The sequence below is a fragment of the Aquarana catesbeiana genome, linkage group LG01 (genome assembly GCF_042186555.1).
Source record: "Aquarana catesbeiana isolate 2022-GZ linkage group LG01, ASM4218655v1, whole genome shotgun sequence".
Taxonomy (NCBI): domain Eukaryota; kingdom Metazoa; phylum Chordata; class Amphibia; order Anura; family Ranidae; genus Aquarana; species Aquarana catesbeiana.
The window spans coordinates 361,821,013-361,845,093 of record NC_133324.1 but is presented as its reverse complement, the minus strand read 5'-3'; the positions used below and the strand labels follow the sequence as shown (position 1 = coordinate 361,845,093).

The 24,081-nt window shown below is 40.9% G+C and overlaps 1 protein-coding gene across 3 annotated transcripts in view; it reads right to left on the bottom strand.

Annotated features, from left to right (window-relative positions):
* Positions 1-24,081, bottom strand: part of CNTNAP4 (contactin associated protein family member 4) — a 634,720-nt gene that overhangs the window by 204,759 nt on the left and 405,880 nt on the right. For 2 of the 3 annotated variants that reach the window (XM_073632963.1, XM_073632962.1), the window contains 2 exons: positions 4,054-4,257; positions 2,744-2,928 (listed from right to left, as the gene is read on the bottom strand). In XM_073632963.1, the coding sequence (XP_073489064.1) occupies positions 2,744-2,928; positions 4,054-4,257 (389 nt within the window). Of the gene's footprint in view, positions 1-2,743; positions 2,929-4,053; positions 4,258-24,081 lie in introns of those variants that run through there. The other variant, XM_073632964.1, reaches the window with a different exon arrangement.

Genomic DNA, 24,081 nt, shown 5'->3' with positions numbered 1-24,081 from the left:
CAAATTGCCTCAGTAAAATAAACACTCTGAACCCTATTTCACATTGAGAAATTGGACACTATCATCCAACATTCTACATCACTAAAACACTTTATTGCAAGATGGCGTCGCTTCATAGAACATTCTTTCACTCCAGAAGAACTCTCTTTTCACATGACTCCCTTCCACTATATGGACTGGTATCTGCGTGCAGACCTTGCTAATACACTGGGCAAACTTAGGATCCAGGACACCTCCAACTCCTTAACCCCTCATATCTCCTCCCCTAGGAATGCCACCTAATCATTGTGATTAAGTAGTACATTATTTGATGTGAAATGTTTGATATTTCTTCATAACTCTATTAATCTTCCACCCGTTTCCGGGTGGAATGTTCACCTGCTTCCACTCCTTAGGCCGCCACTTAGAACCACCGGTTAGTTACTCTTGTTGGACCAGATACTATGTTAGTGGTTATCTCATGAATGTTTGTAGGCTCCAAACCATGCAGCATTATCCTGCTTACTATGTCGTGTTATGTCTTTTACTTTGTTGGCTTTGCTGGCAGACTACTCCTGATTCAACAAATGTTATACTTTGCTTTGAAGATTGAATAAATATATATTTAGATAAAAACAAAACAATGAAGCTTCAACCTCTCTGGTGGTATGATTATGTCAGATTTTTGATGCTCAAATCGGTACAATGTTTTGCATGGAAATTTGGCATTTTATATTGTAGGCCTATAATTCTTAGGAATAACACTCTTAAATCTGTCCAAACAAGAGTCTAGTAGACATTATCAATATAATAAATAACTTTAAATAATTATAACAAAAATAATATAATAATAATAAAATTTATTCAATAATGTAATCAAATCAAAAACACTGAAATTTGCCCAGTTGCAGAATTGTCACTGTCGTTACTTTCAGTGTTTTATGATGAATTTCCCCACAAATCACTATCACCCAATTCTGCAAGTGATTCTAATTTATTATCACTGTTTTCTAGCTGGTCTAAAACCGCTTTTGACGTTAAGGGACACGTTTTTGTTGCTATGGACAATCTCAAGTTTCCAGGCAGAAAGAACAGTATATATAATGAAAAATGGCATGCAGCGCACTGGACAAAACATTAGGACAAAAGGGATGTGAAATAATTTGATACAGTAATGTAATCTGTAAGATTACAGTGTACTGTATGTATTGTGTGTTTTTCACTTTTTGAATTTGACGCCATGCTCCATCCCCGTGTGTCACGACGCTCACAGGGAACGGAGCCCGGCACTGTGATAGATTGAGCGGAGGACACAGCTCACACATAGCGGGGAGACATTGCAGGGACAAGGTAAGTAACTTTGCCTGGATCCTGCAATGCGACCCTGAGTGTGGCTCGGGTGTTGACGCTTTTGGTACGGAAAATTCACCCCGAGCCACACTCGGGAATTCCGCCAGGGAGGTTAATACCACTTTAAGTGGGGTACATACTATAATTTTTGCTTTTCATTCAACACAGCAGGCTGAACAAAAAAAACCTTACAGATCGCCGTTCTAACACAAGCATTGTTAGTGCAGTGATCTCCCTCACTTTGCCTTTGTGTTCTCACAGTGGGGAGTGCCCCCCACCACCAGAACACACTGATCAGGACTTGCAGAAATTGGCTGTGAGTGCTGATCAGATGTTGGTTTTCCAGGATGCTCCTTTGACAGAATCCAGTCGTGAGGCTGGTTCTGCTGGACAGGGAGCTAAAAACATGGACCAAAATAAGCAAGCTTTTTGTTCAATTTTTGGCTTGTGTGTACCGAGCCCTAACTAAATACATTTAAAAAAAAAAAACTACACGCAAACACAAAAAGAACACTTAAAACATAAACAAAAAACACACAGGGGCCATGCAAATCCATTTAAAATCACCCAAATTACCTAGTTTAGCTTTTTTTATTGGCTTCAATGTATTTCAGGCAACATTTGAAATGTAAAACGAGAAAGGGAAATTTAGCAGAGCCAAACAAATGTTTTGTTCATTCCTAGTTATGGGGTAGGGCAACAAAAACTGCTTTAAACAATCTGCAAAGTTTAAAGCAGAGATGGAGTTAAAGCTGTGAGGTTCGTGCACTGCTTTGTCACATTATCCTTTTTTCCATCAGAGTTCTCAGGATCTGGTAGCTACTCTGATTGGATTCCATTAATTCTTCAAGGCTGAGACCATAAGTTACAAGCTGCTCTTAGTGCAAGGGGACTGGATATCATTGGATGTCCCACTGAGGAACGTGAGGCAGTAGATTTATGGCCTTTCGATATGCTGAAAATTTTGACCCTTAGATCTGCAGCCTGTGATTACTAGAGTGTTAGAAATTAAATAACACTCTTCTGTGTTCTGCTGAGATTAGATGAGTGTGTAAGCATCAAAACACACTGGGTGAAATCACATTGAACTGAACTCAATGTACTAAATATACAGTATGCAGTAGCTAAAGCTTGTACAGTATTTTTTTTCTATTTTCACCAGCTTGTCTTGTGTGGATAATGGCAGATCTCCATTAGTATTTTGGTTACACACATCTGGCAATCAATACAGGGCTATTTTCTGTTTTTCTAAGAGAAAGAAATAACTATAACATAGCACATAGTGAGAAAATCTCTAAAATATGGCAGAAATGCATGTTACAAATCACAGTAGCAAAGTTTGTGTATCAGATTTAAGAGGTATGCTCATCTGCACATGACTAAATTTATATGTTAATTTACACAAAATACACACCTCATAATCAATGTCCAAGTAGGAGATGTCTCCCTTCATGAAGAAATGATGCACATGTTTGTCAACAGTGAAATTGACTTGTCGTCCAAAACGCTCTATGACAGTTGAATGCCATTGCTGGTCATCTAACAGGCTTCCCAAGGAGACATTAACATGAGGATTAGAGGTATGAAACTGTACATTTCCTTGAAAGAGAACAGATATTCTATTAAACCAGTAGTACAATAACAATAAGACATCAACATTTTGTATTTTCATGCAGAAATTATATATAGGTAACACATCTCCTTTGTTCAGCAAAGTGGTCTGAATCTGGAACTTAAATAATAAACCACTTTTATGGCTAAATGTACAATGGTGGCAAAAATGCATCTCAACACCCAAAGTGGGTTTGCTTATGGCTCTGGTAGCCATACAGTTAATGGAGGGCACAAGAAAAGTGCCATCATCCTGTGTCTGTATCAGCGGTGGCCCATCCATAAGGGGCCCCGCTAATCCATGTGCCGGCCCCTACTTTTCAAGCAGTTGAAAAAAAGAAGGATGAGCCCACCCACTTGTGTTATTCGCTATTGTCTTCCTGCTTCTCCTCCGGGCCAATCCCAGCTCAGGAAGTGGGTCCTGAGACCCGATTGGCCAAGAGGAGAAGTGATCCTATTGGCCACCGAGGAGGAGGAGGAATGAGACACAGGGGAAGCAGCGCCAGCGTGAAGCCAAGAAAGGTGGAGGTCACAGGCTTCCTCTGGAGACGCAGAGTCTCTCTCTCTCTCTCTCTCTCTCTCTTCTCCAGGTGCTCTCCCACAAAGAAAACCATACAGCTGCTGAGGAGATAGATCAAAACAGCAACGTTTTTATTGTCTCAAGACCTCGAGGAAGATAGACTGAGCCTCTATACCTGTTTTGGATATATATATATATATATATATATATATATATATATATATATATACGCACACATCTTCTTAAAAAGAATAACTTATTGAAGTACAACATAAAGCATAAAGTGTGGTCAAAACATCAAACTGGATAGGGAATGGAAGGACTATTAATGTCTGTCCTTTATGGGGACAAAGAAGGTAATTCAACCCTAACAGGGGTTCAAACTCTTCCCCAAGCTATTCAAAACAAACAACAATTTGGCCTGGAAGTAGATCTAAATGTCTATATATATATATATATATATATATATATATATATATATATATATATATATATATATCTATAGCATACTGTCATATTTTACAAGGCTCTGTTGGTCAGCAGTGTATCAGTGTGATGAATGGTAAATGTTGCAAGACATGACAAATTTTTACCGAGGTTAATAATTAACCAAAGTCTTCCTTTTGTAAGTTCCAATGCGATACGATCTCCATTCCGTCCTTCCCCATGAAGTAACATGCCATCACTTTGCATTGACTTAAACTTGAGAGAAATTACATCTTTTGTTGTACTCATTGATTTTTGATGGAAACGGTAAAATATGGAGCTTTTACCATCAAGATAAATAATGTCTGAACCTGATAAAAAAATAAAAAAAGGAAATCTTAATGGACTCATGGTTACAATACAAATTTAAATAAGAATACCGATTGAAGAGCTTTCAGATCCAAAGTTTAACAAGTTTGATGAAGGCTGAGCTTCAGATTACAATTAGAATTAATTTATATTTAAACTTATATTTATTAGTTCACCAAAAATGAGGTGTAATCAGTCCCTCTCTATGCATTTTGTCCAAAAAAGAATGTCCTCCATGGCTCCTTTTTGGCTGAAACATGTAGGATGGAGCTTTAGGAGTACTAATGTCTGATGCTACATACTCTTATCAGATGTTAGCATTTTGTTAAGCTTTTGAATTTGTAGGCATTTTATGATTTTTATTATAAGTTTTGGATGTTATCTGCACTAATAGTATTTTCTTCCCTCTTTGCATGAGATATTCATCAAGAAGCTTGAAAAATTTCTTGCGTGCCAAACCTTATTGAAGTTGCTGGGAGTCAAAAATGCATGTTTTACAATAAACTTGGACATCTGTGATTTATCCAGTGTGCGGTGGCTCTTTTTTTTGCTTATGATCTGTAAGCATGGACAGATTGGCTGCCTCCAGCTCCTGGGGTAGAGTGGCAGTGGGGAAAAGTTGCTTGGAGTGGAGAGTTTCTTTTATTTAATGTCATCCAAATGCTTGGGGGGTGCCTTAAGACTTAAAACTTATACTTTTGGATCTCTAGTATACTCCATAAGGTTTCTCAGGTATCTATCCACACTATAACCTGGTCAGATCACTCACCGTTTACGTTTGAGATCCAAGAAAAATTCAATGTCAACCCCTCTACCTTATGGCGCAACAATATAGAAGGGACGGACTAAATGAGGAGGGTGCAGATCTGCTGGGAAGGAAGATGGCCAAAAAGTTAGAGGGGTTTTTAAACTAGGCGATGGGGGGGAGGGTCCAGAGGCAGAGACAGCCAGCGCAGAAGATATTCCAGAGGGTAGTATTGGGGGCATTAGTGGTAGGTTAACCAAAGCACAAAAACACAAGGTGAGTATAGTAGCAAGTCCTAGTTGCAATCTCAAAACACCCAACATGAAGACAATATGCGACCGGTCTAAACTATGTGGCATGTTCACCAATGCCAGGAGCATGGCGGACAAGATGGGTAAATTAGAGATAATGTTGTACGAGGAGGATTTGGATTTTGTGGGAATTTCAGAGACCTGGTTCAACAGCTCTCATGATTGGCTGGCAAACATTCAAGGGTATACCCTATATTGCAAGGATAGAGAGGGTAAAAAAGGGGGAGGGGTATGCCTATATATCAAGAATAATGTACAAGTGAATGTGAGAGATGACATCACTGAGGGAGCTAGAGAGGAGGTGGAATCCTTATGGGTAGAGCTCCTAAGGGATAAAGCTAAGGGGAAAATAATACTGGGAGTATGCTATAGGCCCCCTAACCTGAGGGAGGAAGTGGAGACGGATCTCCTATCACAAATTGGAGTAGCAGCAAGGATGGGAAGTGTTATCATAATGGGGGATTTTAATTATCCAGACATAGACTGGGCGGAGGGAAACGCGCATTCATTTAAGGCTCGCCAATTCCTTAATGTCTTGCAGGACAATTTTATGGGTCAGATGGTAGATGCACCAACTAGAAATAAAACATTACTGGATCTACTGATTACCAACAATACAGACCTGATAACAGATGTGGAAATACGGGGCAATTTAGGTAACAGTGATCACAGGTCAATTAGTTTCAGTATAAATCACACAAATAGGAAACATAAAGGGAATACAAAGACACTGAATTTCAAAAGAGCCAACTTCCCTAAACTACAAACCTTGCTAAAAGGCATAAACTGGGATAAAATATTAGGAACAAAGAATACGGAGGAGAGATGGGTTTGCTTTAAGAGCATATTAAATAAGGGCATTAGCCAATGTATCCCATTGGGTAATAAATTTAAAAGAGCGAACAAAAGTCCTGGATGGCTTAACTCCAATGTAAAAATGCATATAAAAGCAAAAGAGAAGGCCTTCAAAAAATACAAGGTTGAGGGATCATCCTCAGCATTCAGACTTTATAAAGAATGCAACAGGAAATGTAAAGGTGCAATTAGGACAGCTAAGATAGAACATGAAAGACACATAGCGGAGGAGAGCAAAAAAAATCCCAAGAAATTCTTTAAGTATGTAAACAGTAAAAAAGGGAGGACAGACCATATTGGCCCCATAAAGAATGAGGAAGGACATCTGGTTACAAAGGATGGGGAGATGGCGAAGGTATTGAATTTATTCTTCTCCTCAGTCTTCACGAGTGAATCGGGGGGCTTCAGTAACCAAAACTGCAGTGTTTATCCTCATGACACAACACAGGAAGCACCTCCATGGTTAACAGAGGACGGAATTAAAATTAGACTTGAGAAACTTAACATTAATAAATCACCGGGACCAGATGGCTTGCATCCGAGGGTACTTAGGGAACTCAGTCAAGTGATTGCCAGACCGTTGTTCCTAATTTTTACAGATAGTCTACTGACTGGAATGGTACCAGCTGATTGGAGAAAAGCCAATGTAGCACCAATATTTAAAAAGGGCCCAAAATACATCGCTGGGAATTACAGACCAGTTAGCCTAACATCGATAGTATGTAAACTCTTGGAGGGGATGATAAGGGACTATATACAGGATTTTAGTAATACGAACGATATCATTAGCAGTAATCAGCATGGATTCATGAAGAATCGTTCTTGCCAAACCAATCTATTAACCTTCTATGAGGAGGTGAGTTGCCATCTAGATAAAGGAAGGCCTGTAGATGTGGTGTATCTGGATTTTGCAAAAGCATTTGACACAGTTCCCCATAAACGTTTACTGTACAAAATAAGGTCCGTTGGCATGAACCATAGGGTGAGTATATGGATTGAAAACTGGCTACAAGGGCGAGTTCAGAGAGTGGTGATAAATGGGGAGTACTCAGAATGGTCAGGGGTGGGTAGTGGGGTTCCCCAGGGTTCTGTGCTGGGACCAATCCTATTTAATTTGTTCATAAACGATCTGGAGGATGGGATAAAGAGTTCAATCTCTGTATTTGCAGACGATACTAAGCTAAGCAGGGCAATAACTTCTCCGCAGGATGTGGAAATCTTGCAAAAAAGACCTGAACAAATTAATGGGGTGGGCGACTACATGGCAAATGAGGTTCAATGTAGAAAAATGTAAAATAATGCATTTGGGTGGCAAAAATATGAATGCAATCTATACACTGGGGGGAGGACCTCTGGGGGAATCTAGGATGGAAAAGGACCTGGGGGTCCTAGTAGATGATAGGCTCAGCAATGGCAGGCAATGCCAAGCTGCTGCTAACAAAGCAAACAGAATATTGGCATGCATTAAAAGGGGGATCAACTCCAGAGATAAAACGATAATTCTCCCACTCTACAAGACTCTGGTCCGGCCGCACCTAGAGTATGCGGTCCAGTTCTGGGCACCAGTCCCCAGGAAGGATGTACTGGAAATGGAGTGAGTAGAAAGAAGGGCAACAAAGCTAATAAAGGGTCTGGAGGATCTTAGTTATGAGGAAAGGTTGCGAGCACTGAACTTATTCTCTCTGGAGAAGAGACGCTTGAGAGGGGATATGATTTCAATTTACAAATACCGGACTGGTGACCCCACAATAGGGATAAAACTTTTTCGCAGAAGAGAGTTTACCAAGACTCATGGCCACTCATTAAAATTAGAAGAAAAGAGGTTTAACTTTAAACTACGTAGAGGGTTCTTTACTGTAAGAGCGGCAAGGATGTGGAATTCCCTTCCACAGGCGGTGGTCTCAGCGGGAAGCATTGATAGCTTCAAGAAACTATTAGATAAGCACCTGAATGACCACAACATACAGGGATATACAATGCAATACTGACACATAATCACACACATAGGTTGGACTTGATGGACTTGTGTCTTTTTTCAACCTCACCTACTATGTAACTATTTATGTAATATGTTTCTCTTTACCCAACAAAACCAAAAATGGCTCCGCCTTCCTGTGATGCCATGGCCCGAGGCATGATGTGTTAATGACGTCACAAGGCGCAGGGTCACTATAAATAACTTGTATTGTGTCTTCACTCACTTTTAAAAACTTTTGGTGAATGGGTAGGGGTACTATGTACCCCTATACTCATTCACATAGGGGGGTGGGATATGGGAGCCCCCTTGTTAAAGGGGGCTTCAAGATTCTGATAAGCCCCCCGCCCACAGATCTTCACAACCACCGCCCAGGGTTGTGGGTTAGAGGCCCTTGTCCTCTGTCCAAAGCACCCCCCATGTTGAGGGCATGTGGCCTGGTATAGTTCAAGAGGGGAGGTGCCACTCGCTCATCCTCCCCTTCCTGGCCTGCTGGGCTGCATGCTTGGATAAGGGTCTGGTATGGATTTTGGGGGGACCCCACGCCATTTTTTAAATTTTGTCATGGGGTTCCCCTTAAAATTCACACCAGACCCATGGGGCCTGGAATGGATTGGGGGGATCCCACACTGTTTTTTTTCTGAATTTTTCATTGCTGGCGTTCTTTTGTGTACATTTCAGCTTTCAGTGGGGAAGCACGCTGACAGCTGATGAGTCATCGGTTGTTAAGGATGCGGCAATGGGCTTCACACAGAATTCAAATCAATCGATCATTTTTCCACCAATCTGAATACAAAATGATCCAAAAATTTGGAACTTGTTAAAATGCAATTAAACAAAATGAAACTAAACAAATTCTGAAATGAATCAGCAAAACTAAATTTGTAACATAACAAATCTATCCAAAGCAAAACAATTTTTTCTGTTCTGCACATGTCTATTAGAAAAAGTCGGATATTGCTTCCCTCTTATTTTTTCTCTACTCTCACTACAGCTATTAAGCAGTATATCTGGAAAGGCCAGAGAGCGAGAGTTTTTTTTCTCAATTCTCACTAAACATACATCTTTAGGTGGTATGGGGTTTCCACTGCTCCAAGATTATTATAAGGCAACGCTCTTAGACCAGTTGAAGGTTTGGTTCAATCCTACCATTAAGAGGCCTTGGGTAACTATAGAAAAAGCTATGCTCTCCAATTGGGAACTCCAGGCATTACTGCTGGCACCCACTATATGTCTCAGATCATCCTTGTATTTCAGCTACTTTAGCGGCATGGGACTACTTACTCTACAAATCTAGCAAGTCCCCTACACTAACGTTAACTGAGCTACTACTAAAATCCTACGAGTTTCTTATTCCTTCCTTCTCAGTCAAAACCTGGCTAGACAAGGGATACTTTAGTGTGAATGAGGTTCTAGCAGATAAACAGGATAGTGATACTTATAAATTATCCCAAATTGGTAATTTCAATCAGAATTTCCCAAGCCAACACATAAGTAAAGAGTAGACAATAGGGAAACATTACCATAACCCTTCTACTGTAAAGGGTGGTATTTAGTGGTTTTACTCTCATTTACAGCTTCACTCACAGACCATAAAATCCCCACCCTTGGGAAAGGGATTTGGGCCAAAAATTTCTGCTTGGCAGACAACTTTTTAAACATAAATATAATGTCACCCATCGTGTTTACCATTGGGAAAAAAATTTTTGAAGATTACCCATAGATGGTATCAAACCCCATACAGACTATATACCCCCAACTGTCTCTCCGAATTGTTGGGGGTATTGTGACCACAAAGGTATTCGGTATTCTCTCAAACAAATTCCCCAAACAATATGGAAAGGTGGTCATGTGTATACTGATTGCAGGTAGGCTTAGGATCACTAATAAGTGGAAACAAAATTTGTCTTCCAACGTTGTCCAAAGTAATACACAGGGTTCATTTACAATGCTCCAATTAATAATATCTCTCACTCTCTCACAGTGGAAGCACCCACTTCTGTTCAGTGTTGGAACTGTGGTTAAGAATGTATAGTCTTAAAAATGTTAAATAATCATAGCCTTGAAATGTTTGTTTTATTCTCTGATGAGATAATTGATGACCAGTTATATGGTAAACACAGGGTCAACATTATATATTGGACACTTATGTGAACCTTTTTGGAATTCATTGCAGATACAGCGGTTGATTTACTAGGCAAAAAGACTGTGCACTTTGCAATGTGCAGTTGCACTCTGCAATTACAGTAGCTCCAGAGCTTAGTAAAAGAGCCAAACCTCTGCTGACTTCCATCATCCAATCATGTGGAAGCAAAAATGCTGTTTTTTTTATCTTTCTTGCACGTGATTGGGTGCACTTTGCAAAGTGAAGCCTTAACTCATTTACTAAGCTCTGTAGCAACTACACTTGCAGAGGGCAACTGCACTTTGCACAGTGCACAGTCTTTTTGCATTTAGTAAATCAACCCCATAGATGGGGTTAAACCAGAATACCATCATTATATCAAACATAATCAGCTGTGTAGGGGGTATTAACCCATTCCCACCCCACTGCTATAGCCGAAAGACGACTACAGCATGGGCTTACTTTGCCAGGTGGGCATCCATGGATGTCCTCCCATGAATGGAGATTGCCTTGCAATATGCACTCTGTAATCGCTGAGTTGTTTGGAGCTGATCACAGATAGGCCCTTTACCACACGATGAGCAGTGTCCAATGACAGCTGATCACGTATGTAAACATAAGCCAGTTATCGGCTTTCCTTTCCTCGTGCTGACAGTGTGAGGAAGGGAGAAGAGAGCCAATAAACAGCTTGTGGTAAAAGGACATCTACACTTATAATCAGGGCATTGATTATCAGTGTCCTGATTATCAGTGCAGTCTGAACAGTGCTCACCAGTGCTGCCAATCAGTGTCCACAAGTGCTGCCAATCAGTGCCCACCAGTCCTGCCAATCAGTGCCCACCAGTACTGCCAATCAGTTTCCACCAGTGCTGCCTATCGGTGTCCATCAGTGCCACCTACCAGTGCCCATCAGTGCCACCTATCCGTGCCCATTAGTGCCACCTATCAGTGCAGCCTCATCAGTGCTGCCTCATCAGTGCACACCAGCGCCGCCTCATCAGTGCACACCAGTGCCGCCTCATTAGTGCCACCCAGGGCTGGACTGGGACAAAAATGTGGCCCTGGACTTTATCCAGAATGGCCCAGGGCACAGCACATCAGGGCACAGTGCACATCAGGGTAAAAGCACATGAGGGCACAGCACATCAGGGTACATCGCACATCGGGGCACAGCGCACTTCGGGGCAACACAACACAGCACATCAGGGCACAGCACATCAGGGTACATTGCACATCGGGGCACAGCACACATCGGGGCAACACAACACAGCAAGATCAGGGTACAGCACATCAGGGTACATGGGGCACATGAGGGTACATAGGGCACATGGGGCACATCAGGGCACATGCAGGGCACATCAGAGCAGATTCAGGGCATATTCGGGCACATGGGGCACATCAGGGCACATTCAGGGCACATCAGGGCACATCAGGCACATTCAGGGAACATCAGGGCACATGGGGCACATTCAGGGAACATCAGGGCACATGGGGCACATCAGGGCACATTCAGGGAACATCAGGGTACATTCAGGGCACATCAGGCACATGGGGTACATCAGGGAACATCAGGCACATAGGGTACATCAGGGCATATTCAGGGCACATCAGGGCACATTCAGGGAACATCAGGGCACATGGGGTACATTCAGGGAACATCAGGGCACATGGGGCACATCAGGCACATGGGGTACATCAGGGCACATTCAGGGAACATCAGGGAACATCAGGGCACATGAGGGCACATTCAGGGCACATGGGGTACATTCAGGGCACATGGGATACAATCAGGGCACATTCAGGGAACATCAGGGCACATTCAGGGAACATCAGGGCACATTCAGGGCACATGGGGTACATTCAGGGCACATGGGGTACAAGGGGTACAATCAGGGCACATCAGGGCACATGGGGTACAATCAGGGCACATCAGGGCACAGCGTTTACTTGTTGTTTTCTTCACATGCAGAGTAGCACAGGCAGCCTCTGTAGTAAGTTCTTTCTCATGTCACGCTGCTGCTGCTCCCCCCGGCAGCCCCTCCTCCTCCTCTTTTCTTGTCCATCTCCATTTGCTTGTGACATCGCCCTGGCTCCGCCTCCTCCTATGTCCCCGGGCCGCCTCCGCCCTCCGTCCGTGAGTGACGTCACGGTGCCGGGACAAAGAGGCCGCCCAAATGGCTATATTGATAGCTGTTAGGGGGAGTGCCTGGGGGAGTGTCAATGCCTGTTCTTTTGTGACGCCGGCGGCCGGCCCGCCCACCGAGTGCTGGAGCGGAGCCGCCCAGCGACGCTCGGACGGAGAGAGACAGTGACACAGTCACTGTCTGACACAGTCAGAGAGAGAGTCATTGGTGTAGTGGCCCGCTGCCAATCGGCCCACCGGGAATCTCCCGGTAGTCCCGATGGCCAGCACAGGCCTGGTGCCACCTATCAGTGCCGCCACATCAGTGCTGCCTCATCAGTGCCCATCACTAAAGGAGAAAAATTACCTGTTTGCAAAATGTTATAACAAACTATGAAAAATGTTTGTTTTTTTTAAAAAAATGTTCAGACTTTTTTCATTTGTTTAGCAAAAAATAAAAAAACCTCAGTGGTGATTTAATACCACAAAAGAAAGCTCCATTTGTGTGAAAAAAAATTATAAAAATGACTGAAAATTAGCCTGGGCAGGACAAGGGTAAAAGTACCCAGTAGGCAAATGGTTAAAAGTCTAACTCCCTGCAGAAGAAAAAACTGCCTTTGCAGTGCCCCCCACAATGCAAGATTTACTTGTTAATTTTCGCCTGAGAAGCAGGGGTCCCTTCTGTGATACATCCACCCTCTTGCAACTTCATCTCTAAGACTATCCTGGCTGAGGTCACACTCCTGCCACACCTATGTACAATGCAGAGTCAATAGACCTGCTATGTATGTGACGATGCTGAGTCCAGAGCAATAAGAGTAAGGAGAGGCGTACCAGAGCCATCAGCAGCAGGGTTAGGGTAAGGCAGTTTTTCCTTCATCCTTCAGATGTAACAAGCATTTAGCCTTGCAGTGCAGAAAGGGGGCACTGCAAAGGTTTTGTTCTTTTTTTTTCATCCAGCTTGAAGTTGGGATTCAAACCAACTGAGGAAAAAATATGCCTTACTAACAAGTTGAGGTTGCAGAAGACAGTTCAGTGTAAAGTACACAATGACAAGATTGAGCACAGAAACAAGATAATGGTTGTCTTTACTGTTTCAAAAAGGTTTCCCACAAACAGAAATTTGAAGGAAGACAGGTGTTTCCAGATGTGCTGTTCAAGCTTTTCTGCCAAAGCCAAACAAATAGGCAACATTGAGGGCCAAAAACGCAGTGGTTGGTAAAAAAAACTGCACCAGATGAAAGGCACATTATGCTGACTTCCCTTCACAATCAAACATTGTCCACTGGCACCATCATCTCAGACTTGGCAAAAAATAATGGGACTCTGGTAAGGAAAAACAAGGCCAACCTAACTGACCTATTGTTTCTTTTTGTCAGATTGCAGGTTCAGATTTGGAGTTGGTTCATGACGTGGAGCAATGTCTTAACATTTTGCTTATTTCTGATTCCTTCCAAATCTAGACATTAAAATAATGTAAATAAACAGATGCAACTGAGGCTTCAAATAATATGAACTCATTATCTTCTTGGTTCACAAACACTTTTGTAATAAAAAATCAAAGGAAGGTTAGCACATAAAGTATAATTTTATAAGGTGCTAATTAGACACCCATTGTCCTTTTAAACACTGATATAGAAATGTATGTAAAAATGTTAATCTGCTATTTAGAGGTACCTTTAAATAAGCTAAAATAAAAATATTAATCAGGCTTTATGATAATAATAGGTACCAGGTATAATATCATGTCAGCTGTTAACATTACCCAACTGTGTATAAAAAAAAACAGTTTTTTAAGCAGCTTTGTTGTGGCCAATGACAGCTGATCACGTGATGTAAACAGAAGATCGTAATTAGCTTTTTTTTCCCTCATGCTGATAGCATTTTGAAAATAGAGAGCAGCCAAGGAGTGGTATGTGAGTTTCTGGTGACAATCCCCTCTACACTCCTAGAAGCTCCAAGTGTTATCAGAACTGTCTAATGTGTGTGTGTTTTTTCCTTTCACATTATATAGGAGCTTTTGGCCTTCTCGATAATGGGTTCCCACTGCTAACCAGGTATTGCAAACACACATAAATTATTCATAGCAAATGAAGAAATCCTTGTGTTAAGCATGTGGCAATCCATACGTTTGTAAGATCTGATGGTGTAAATAAGACATGAGGAAATTTTGAAAGTGCTTCACCCTATAACATATACCATACTTCAATTATCTTGTAAAAACATTTTAATCCTAAAGCAGAACATAAAACACCCTAATGAAGTGTAGTGTACTCTTTCCAGTAAAGTTTATTTTAACTAGATATGATCTAAACATTATTGTAAAATATGTAAAAAACAAAAAATGTTTATCTTGCACTGTAACTAGGAGTATGCAAATGTTACTACATACACGATATTACTGAAAGTATTGGGACGCATGCCTTTACACACACATGAACTTTAATGACATCCCAGTATTAATCCATAGGGTTCAATATTGAGTTGGTCCACCCTTTGCAGCTATAACACCTCTCAACTCTCTGGGAAATGGTAAAAAAGCAGGAGTAGTATGGCGCTGCCTTTATGGAGACAAAAAATGTTTTTCTTCTTTGTAGAATTGCTTCTAAAACCTGTATGTGTTCAAAGGTTGAATAAAACTGTGACTGGTGGTGAATATTTCTATTAAAAATGAAAATACAACAACTGATGCTCCAATTGTTCAACAAAGATGCATAGTGCCCTTTAAATTAGGTAATAAAGTAGTTGTGGATATGGATACAATATCATCTAGGTGGAAAGTGTTAAAAACAATACAATACCACCTAAGTGGAAAGTATTAGAAAATGGTAAAAAAGCAGGAGTAGTATGGCGCTGCCCTTATGGAGACAAAAAGATATTTTCTTCTTTGTAGTGAATGTATTGCCTAGTGTCCTTATAGAATTGCTGCTAAAACCTGTATGTGTTCAAAAATTGAATAAAACTGTGACTGGTGGCGAATATTTCTATTAGAAGTGAAAATACAACAACTGGTGCTCCAATTGTTCAACAAAGGTGCATTGTGCCCTTTAAATTAAGTAATAAAGTAGTTATGGATATGGATACAATATCATCTAGGTGGAAAGTGTTAAAAAGAAAAAAAGAAAAAAGAAAAAAAGGAAAAAGGAAAAAAATGAAAAAAGGAAAACAGGAATAATATGGCGCTGCCCTTATGGAGACAAAAAAAAAAAAAAAAAACTCTCTTTATAATGACTTTATAATTCCTAAAGTGTGTGTGCCAAAAATGAATAAATATGTGACTGGTGCCAAGTCCTTACTGTTAAAAGTACAATTGCAACCTAAGGTGCTTCAATTATTCAACAAAAGTACATAGTGCAGCTTCACTAAAGTGACCAGTGTTAAATCATACAAATCCATACAACTTTGTGCAAATTATCCATCACAAATAGTGACTCTTGTGCTGTGACCAGTATTAGTTGGATAGGAAAAGTTCCGTTTATGAAAAAACAAGTTATTTTTGGAGTATTTTGTAGTGTTCAATCTTTGAGGGTCAAATATCTGTAGGAAAGCTTCTTATCCAGGTGCTGGTTTCTTTAATTAGTGCCTTGTCTGCATGCTCTAACAATGCTTGCACTCACCGGATTCTCCTTTCCCCTGCAGGGGTATGGATGGTCACAGTGGTTGCCACTGTGTAGCAATCAAGGATATCCCCCAAACTTTCCTTGCGTATTTCTATAAGGACACTAGGCAATACATTCACTACAAAGAAGAAAAAAAATGTTTGTCTCCATAAGGGCAGCGCCATACTACTCCTGCTTTTTTACCATTTTCTAATACTTTCCACTTAGGTGGTATTGTATGTGTAGAGGCAGCAGCCATATCCATAACTAAAACATTCAATTCATTGTGCGGATTTACCCCATACACCTACAACTCTCTGGGAAGGCTGTTCACAAGGTTTAGGAATGTGTCTATGGGAATGATTGACCATTCTTCCAGAAGCATATTTGTGAGGTCAGGCACTGATGTGGACGAAAAGGCCAATCTCGCAGTCTCTGCTCTAATTTATCCCAAAGGTGTTCTATCAGGTTGAGATCAGGACTTTGTGTAGGCCAGTCAAGTTCCTTCATCTATGCTTCTGGGAGAATGGTCAAACATTCCCATAGACACACTCCTAAACCTTGTGAACAGCCTTTCCAGAAGAGTTGAAGCTGTTATAGCTGCAAAGGGTGGACCAACTCAATATTGAACCCTACAGACTAAGACCGGGTTGTCATTAAAGTGGTTCTAAAGACAGAAGGTTTTTTTTTATCTTAATGCATTCTGTGCATTAAGATAAAAAGCATTCTATGTGCAGCAGCCCCTCAGCCCCCCTAATAGTTACCTGAGCCCATCTTGATTCAGCAATGTTGCACGAGAGACTCAGCTGTCCAGGACTCTCCCTCCTCATTGGCAGAGACAGCAGCGAAGCGCCACTGCCTCCCACTGCTGTCAATTAAAGTCAGTGAGGAGAGAGAGGGGGCAGGGCGGAGACGGGTCACGGCTCCATGTCTGAGTGGACACAAGGAGCTGCAGCTCAACTCAGGTGCCCCATGGCAAAGCTGCTTGCTGTGAGGGCACTCAACAGGGGAGAGGGGCCAGGAGTGCCAAAGAGAGACCTGAGAAGAGGAGGATCTGGGCTTCTCTGTGCAAAACCACTTTACTGAGCAGGTAAGTTTAACCACTTGCTGACCAGCTCACATACATATACGTCAGCAAAGTGTCTAGTTCGCTCAAATCGCTGTACCCATACGTTGGTTCCTTTAAGAGCCATAGCAGGCGCGCATGGACCTGATGCGCGTGGCCAGCGGGCACAGTGACTGCCAGCCACCTGCGATCATGAACACGAGAGCCAGAATGGGGATTTATGTGTGTAAACACATAAATCCCTGTTCTGACAGGAGAGGAGAGACAGATCTGCTGTTCGTAGTAATTCCGAACAGTGATATGTCTCCTCCTCCAGTCAGTCCCATCCCCCCACAGTTAGAAACACACACGTGTGGACACATTTAACCCCTTGATCGCTTATTGCAATTTTTTTGCCAAAAATGTGTAGGGGAATACATATTGGCCTAAACAGTTTAAACAAAAAATGGGATATTTATTATAGCAAAAAGTAAAAAATATTGTTTTTCTTTCAAAATTGTTGCTCTTTTTTTGTTTATAGCACAAAAAATAAAATACCACCAAAAGCTCTATTTGCGGGAAAAAAAGGATGTCAATTTTGTTTAGGTACAACGTCACACAACCGTGCAATTGTCAGTTAAAGCAACGCAGTGCTGTATCGCAAAAAATGGCCTGGTCATTAAGGGGGAAAATCTTCCGGGGGTGAAGTGGTTAACATGTTTGTTATTTTATTCAGAAAAAAAACACGAGACTTCAGTATCACTTTAAATTGAATGTGCGTGTAAAGGCAGGAGTCCCAATACTTTGCTTAATATAATATGTAGCAGAGCTCCTGATAAACTACTTACAAAGTCTAATGAGTATCTTTCAGCGCAATGCAAACTACCAAGCTTTACATTTTGTGGTAGGTAGGGAAAATAATTTTGAAACTGAATACAGGAACTGTTTATTAATCCATAATTATAATGGGATAAATTCTTCAGTATATGGAATATACTGTGCATGTAATTTATAAATATTATTATAATGATTAAAAATGAAATTAACTACTTTTCAAGCCAAAATATATGTCATTCACCTAATATACAATGTACCATAATGTGTGCTGACTGCTATCCATAGCTGCAAAGTGTGCCGTACTCTAACTTTATCATTCATTAAACATGCATCAGGGAGCTCCAAGAGCCGTGGATAATAGATAATTATATCATTCTTTTGAATACTGTACTGATCCATAGTCAGGAGTATGTTTCTAATATGGCAGCATATATGAATGTCATATACTGTCATATACAATGTGAAATGTCTTTTAATAACTAGAAGTTGGAGAATTAAACATAACTGTTATTAAACAGTTATGAGCAAAGAATGGTATCTGATGTAAAGTATACGTTTTTTCCACACTTGCTCAGTAAGTTTTTATAGGATTTATTGCTTTATTGAACTGGTTGCTCTGTACTTAATGCATTAAGTGTACTCATGCTCTACTTAGGGTAAAATTTGTTTTTTTTTTTAAGTTTTCTCTGTTCTGTATTAATTTAGTCCTTAAGAAAAAGACTTTATCTGGGACACATTTTATTCATTGTAGAATCTAATCTAATCTGTCCGTGTTGAGCAATGACAGTACTGGTAGGTGTGTTAAGTTCATATGGTAAGGGAAGTTGAAAATTCTTTCATATAAGGATGTGCTATTTAGACAAGTTAATGTTAATGGTATTTTTACAAATCAGTAGTCATCTTATATCTAATATCAAATATATAGTTATCTTTTAAATGAACAGACAGAAAAGTGAGTCAGTATAAACCATAGCCTTCAAAGTATATGACAGGGCAAAATATAAAAAAAAGTAAACAACAAACAAAATCACATATGCGTTATATCTCACAATACAGAACAGTTCTTCCTGTTTGATCCCTTTAAATTCCCTGCAAGTAGAGAAGTTACCTGTTGAACTTGGCAGAATAATGTTTAGCTCCTAATTTCCCATTGTATTGGCAACACCGTGGAGTACTTTTCAAAGATTCGCCAGAGACATTTGCCAAAGTAAGACTGAAAAGGCAACATTTTCTACCAAGGCTTGCTTTTTGTATTATGCAACTGATAAATTGCATCTTGTAAGGGTGACTCTTGATAGTAGAACAGCAGCTATTTTTCACCTTTTTGTTAATCGTTGTATAAATGTTTTAAGCTGCTTTTGGTAAATATCAGGAGTTAATTCATTCACATGCTGCTATGTGCTATCCATGGTGCTGAACCTGTGTAAAAACACAGTTTCATCACCTTGCATACTGAATGCTAGCAGCATGTAATTTCTTCCCACTGTAAACGATAGATAGATGCCTTTCAGCATTTTAGGATGTTTTGAGAGGGGCTTGCAAAAAAATGTGGGTCTCCCAAAGTCCCAGTGCCAACAAGTACTAATCTCATTGGCGTGACTAGTACCCAGAGGGGGGTGCCAGGAAGATGAAGGTTCATCTACCACCTAGCTGACCCACTATGGGGGCAAGTAGTTGTTTGTGCCTGGTTTTAGGGTCTTGTGAACCTCTTACCAGTCCACCAGTGCTTATGGGTAAATGTAAGATGAAAAAATACACACAACTAAAAAGCGCCTCATTCTTTTTTTTAATAATATTGATCTTTTTGGGTTCTGTTGATGTCTAAGTTCTGGCCAGCCCCCAATCCAGCAATGGCAGGTCAAAGAATGGAGGAATGTAGTGCCACCCAAGGTGTGCTGCTATTTCTGCTCCTCCCTTATAAAATTATCCCACAAAGTCTTGTGGAAATTTTGGCAAGTGTATTATCATCTAACAATACAATAATGTGTACCCTAACCAATTACTTATTTCCAAACAGCAGCCGATTTTTAATCTTCTGATCATCCTGTAAGGAAACTGCTGCCCTTTCTGACCTTTTATGGGGGGCTGACAGTCTTCTGTCTGCATGAATAAAGGTACAGGCATTGCAAGAGACTCATACCAAGTCAAATTAAAAAAAAAAATTATACTGCTTGCTTTTAAAAACATATAGTTAATAATGCTGTATTATCGAATAAAGAGCTGTAGTAATTTGTACCGTCTGTTACATCTGCCTTAAGTTTAGCTTTAGGAAAGTTGTTTTAGTGCCTGCAAATTCTTTGAGTTTCTCTGTCAGGGTACTGTAACGAGCAGCATAATACAATTTAGAACTTTAGACAAAGGTTAGCAAAGCTCCAATATATCGGTTCTAACCTTTTACTTGGCTGCAATATATTATAATGGCGGTTTTTACAGGACCCTGAGAAGGTGAACGAGGAACTATGTGAACAATCAGCTGCCAGTAAAACATCACTTTCTGAACTTCAGAGTTGAAACAAGCAGCACAGCAGTATATAAGCTATAGTTCAGGAAAGCTCAGACTTCGTTATTTCCTATTACTTACCAGTAAGGCACCAAAATTACTAGCTATAAACTTGGATGGGAGGGTAATATCTATGTAGCAGCTGTGAGGTATATGAATTCATGCTTCTCATAGACAAGATTGTTTACTTTAATAAAAGAGCATTATTTATTCTTGGCATCAACAAAAATGCAAAAGCCACACGGACAAATAAAATTGAGTCCACTTAAGCCAAAAACAGAAAAACAGAAAAACAGTATTTCAACACTTAATTTAAAATTGGTTCTGGTTTTCTATGAATCAGATCACACAAAATTTGTATTGCATATTTGGATTTTTAGAATGTACCTTAAATGTCAAAAAGTACTTCACTTTGTTAACACTGTGCTTCCACTTCAATTTCCAGTTTATATAGTATTCCTTTATTTAAATATATCGCTTTGACCCTTTCACTGCTGGGGCCATTTTTGAATTTTTATTTTTGCATACATGCACATTTTAGGAACGAAGATTAGTTTGAACCTCCAAGCATTATATATTTTGTATGAAATGGTTTTTATTTTCTATTAAATGATTGTAGTTGCAATTTTTATGCCACTCTTTATCAAACCCAATATTTTGTTAAACAAATATGCTAAAGTTAATTAGCACAAGAACTTAAAACAAGGAGGTTGAATAAATAGATACCAAACATGTAAAGCCTTACAATTGCACACATTAAGGCTTCATGCACACTGCAGCTCAAATGCCTTTTTTACAAGCTTTTGATGTTTTTTTTTTCTCTTCTCCCTCTAAACACCCCTCCATGCTGGCTTATGTGTCCATGCACACATAGATGTTTACAGGTGTTTAAAGACAGGGGTGTTTAGAAGTAAAAAAAAAACATCACTTGCACGTTAGAGAGGAGCATTTGGGCAGACAAAAAGTGCATGTATGCACATAAACATGCAAGTCTAATGGCCAGTATAATTATTCCTGTAATGAGAAAAGGTATCCAAAGGCGCACAGTGTAAATGAAACCTTAACAACTGCAAACTATGTTAACCAAAATCACTAATTGGCAACATTTTAAATGCCCTTACAGATCATCAGTTTAGCATTAACTGTGAATAATGGCCCTAAAACTATTACTCTTATGCTCCGTACACACGGTCGGATTTTCCGATGGAAAATGTCCAATCGGAGCGTGTTGTCGGAAATTCCAATCGCGTCAATTCCGACCGTGTGTGGCCTGTTCCGACGCACAAAGTACCACGCATGCTCAGAAGAAATTCCGACACGGAACAGCTCGTTCTGGTAAACTTAGTGTTCGCAATGGATACAGCACTTTCGTCATGCTGCAATGTCAAAAATGGTTTAATACAGCGCACTCTCTTCTTCTTTATAATGTGAGAAGAATTAAGTAGTTTTGCTGCTCATATTCACACACACTTCTCACAAACTGTTTTTTTTTTTTTTTTTTATTGGGATTCCCTGAATATATTGTTATTTGTCACATCTGACATAATGTTTTTATTTTTTATTATTTTTTTTTTTTTGGTATTTTAAGCCATTTTTGTTTTAGATTTTATGTTTGTATTTTTTCCAAGGCTGATCTTTGTTCAATGTTATTTTTATTCCAGGCTATTTTTGTGTGTGTTTTGTGTCTCAAGTTACCACAACACCATTGATATCTTTTATTATTTAATCTCAAGGAGATTGTTTGGTGTTGGTGTCCCTTGTTCATTTCACATTGTATATTTGAAATGTACCTGAATCCTCACAAACCAACTGTCCTTTTTGAAGTAAAACACACATAGGCAAGTATAATTCAAAACAAAATTCCTTTATTAAGGGCTCAGAACCAAACAAAGAGGGAGGCAACACTGGAGAAACATGAGAAATTAGCGAAGCCTGGGACCCCCACGGCAGACATCAATTCTTGAACATCAAAATTGGTGGCCTGAGGAGTCCATATGTAAGGGAGGGCAGTCTGGTCCAGAATTCACAGAGATCCGGAAAGCAGCAGATGACATCTGTGTCCCCAGGCTGTGGTGCCACAAGAGGCTGCATCTTTTGACCGACCAGACTGGATCCAGGGTCCTCACTTTCTGGTCTTCCTTCCACGCTTCCTTCCGGGCTGTGGCTGTGCTGTTGGAGATGTGGCAGGAGGAGGAGTAGGACCTGGAGGAGAAGGAGGAGGAGGAGTAGGATCTGGAGGAGAAGGAGGAGGAGGAGGAGGACCTGCAGGAGGAGGAGGAGGAGCATCTGTGAGTTCGCAAAGGTGTGTCTGAGCTGTAATTTGGCCCCTCATACCTTTGTTAAGAGCCTCCAATATGAGCGACTCACACATGAGTTGTTGTCCCTCCTCCATCCTCTGCATTTTTGAGGCAATGAGGGCAGCAATGTCCTCCTCCACGGTGTGTGGTGCTTCCACGGCCTCTGTAGCCCTCCAAAAGAGTCCTCTGGTAGCCTCCTCTAGGGCACTCCTCCTCCTGCCACTTTCTCTTTCCAGGGAGGGACCGGCATTTCAGGCAGGCAGCTCGGCCCAGCCACGTCCTGGCTGAGACTTCCCTGTGTATGAAAAAGGGGACATGGTTTTAGTTTTTGCTTCATCAATCACAATCCTAAATTAGTACTCCCAACTAACATCTAGTTAACATCATTGATTGGACAAGCAGAAATATTTCGAGGAATGCTATACCTGGCTCAAGCTGAGCTCCTCCACATGTTGCCTGGAAGGCCCAGGTTGGGCGTCAGAAGCCTCAGCCGGGGGGGGAAGGAAGCGTGGAAGGAAGACTGGAGAGGGATGACCTGGGTTCAGTCTGACCTGTCAGAAAATGCAGCGTGTCATAGTACCACATCCTGGGGGCATAGATGTCATCTGCTGCTCCGGATCTCTGTGAATCCAGGACTTTCTGGCGCTCCCTTACATATGTGCTCCTCAGGCCACCAATTAAGATCTTCAAAAATGTGATGTCTTCCGTGGGGATCAACGGCTTCACAATTTTACACAATTGCTCCAGCGCTGCCTTCCTCTTTGTTTGGTTCCTATAATGTGGGTGGTTGATCTCCCACAGACATGGCAGCTCCCTTAACATATCAATGAATAGTGACATGAAGTCATTGTCTTTCAATAGCATATCCATGTTCACTGCAAGACACAACACAAGACAAAGCCTAATGTCAGACAAAACTCTCCTAATCTTTTTACAATATAGGCCTCAATGTAGAAGCAGTATAGGCACAAGTTTGTCTCTTACCTTCGCTCTTACGATCGGCGCGTCAAATGCTCCTTCCTCCGCTCACAGATCGTACGTAATACGCACATGTGTTACGCTTTAGATACACTGTGCATGCGTGTAACTCCGCCCGCCCCTGACGTTCTTTCTATTCTATTCCCCGCCCCTTTTTGTTCGGCGCAGTGGGGGAAGAGCACATGGCGGAGTCACAGCAGGTGCGTGCTAATTACAGGAACAAGGAGGAGGAGGAGGAAAGCCCGGATCCGGACACGTCCCGATCCAGAAGCCACAAATATGTCCTTTGGGGAGATGTTGGAGATGGTCGACATCCTGAGGAAGGCCGACTATGACGGAAAGTATGGGCCTTACCCCAACCCCAATATCAGAAAGGCCAAGATCATGGCGAAAGTGGTCAAAAGTCTTCACAGGAATTTCGGGGTACGACGATCGAA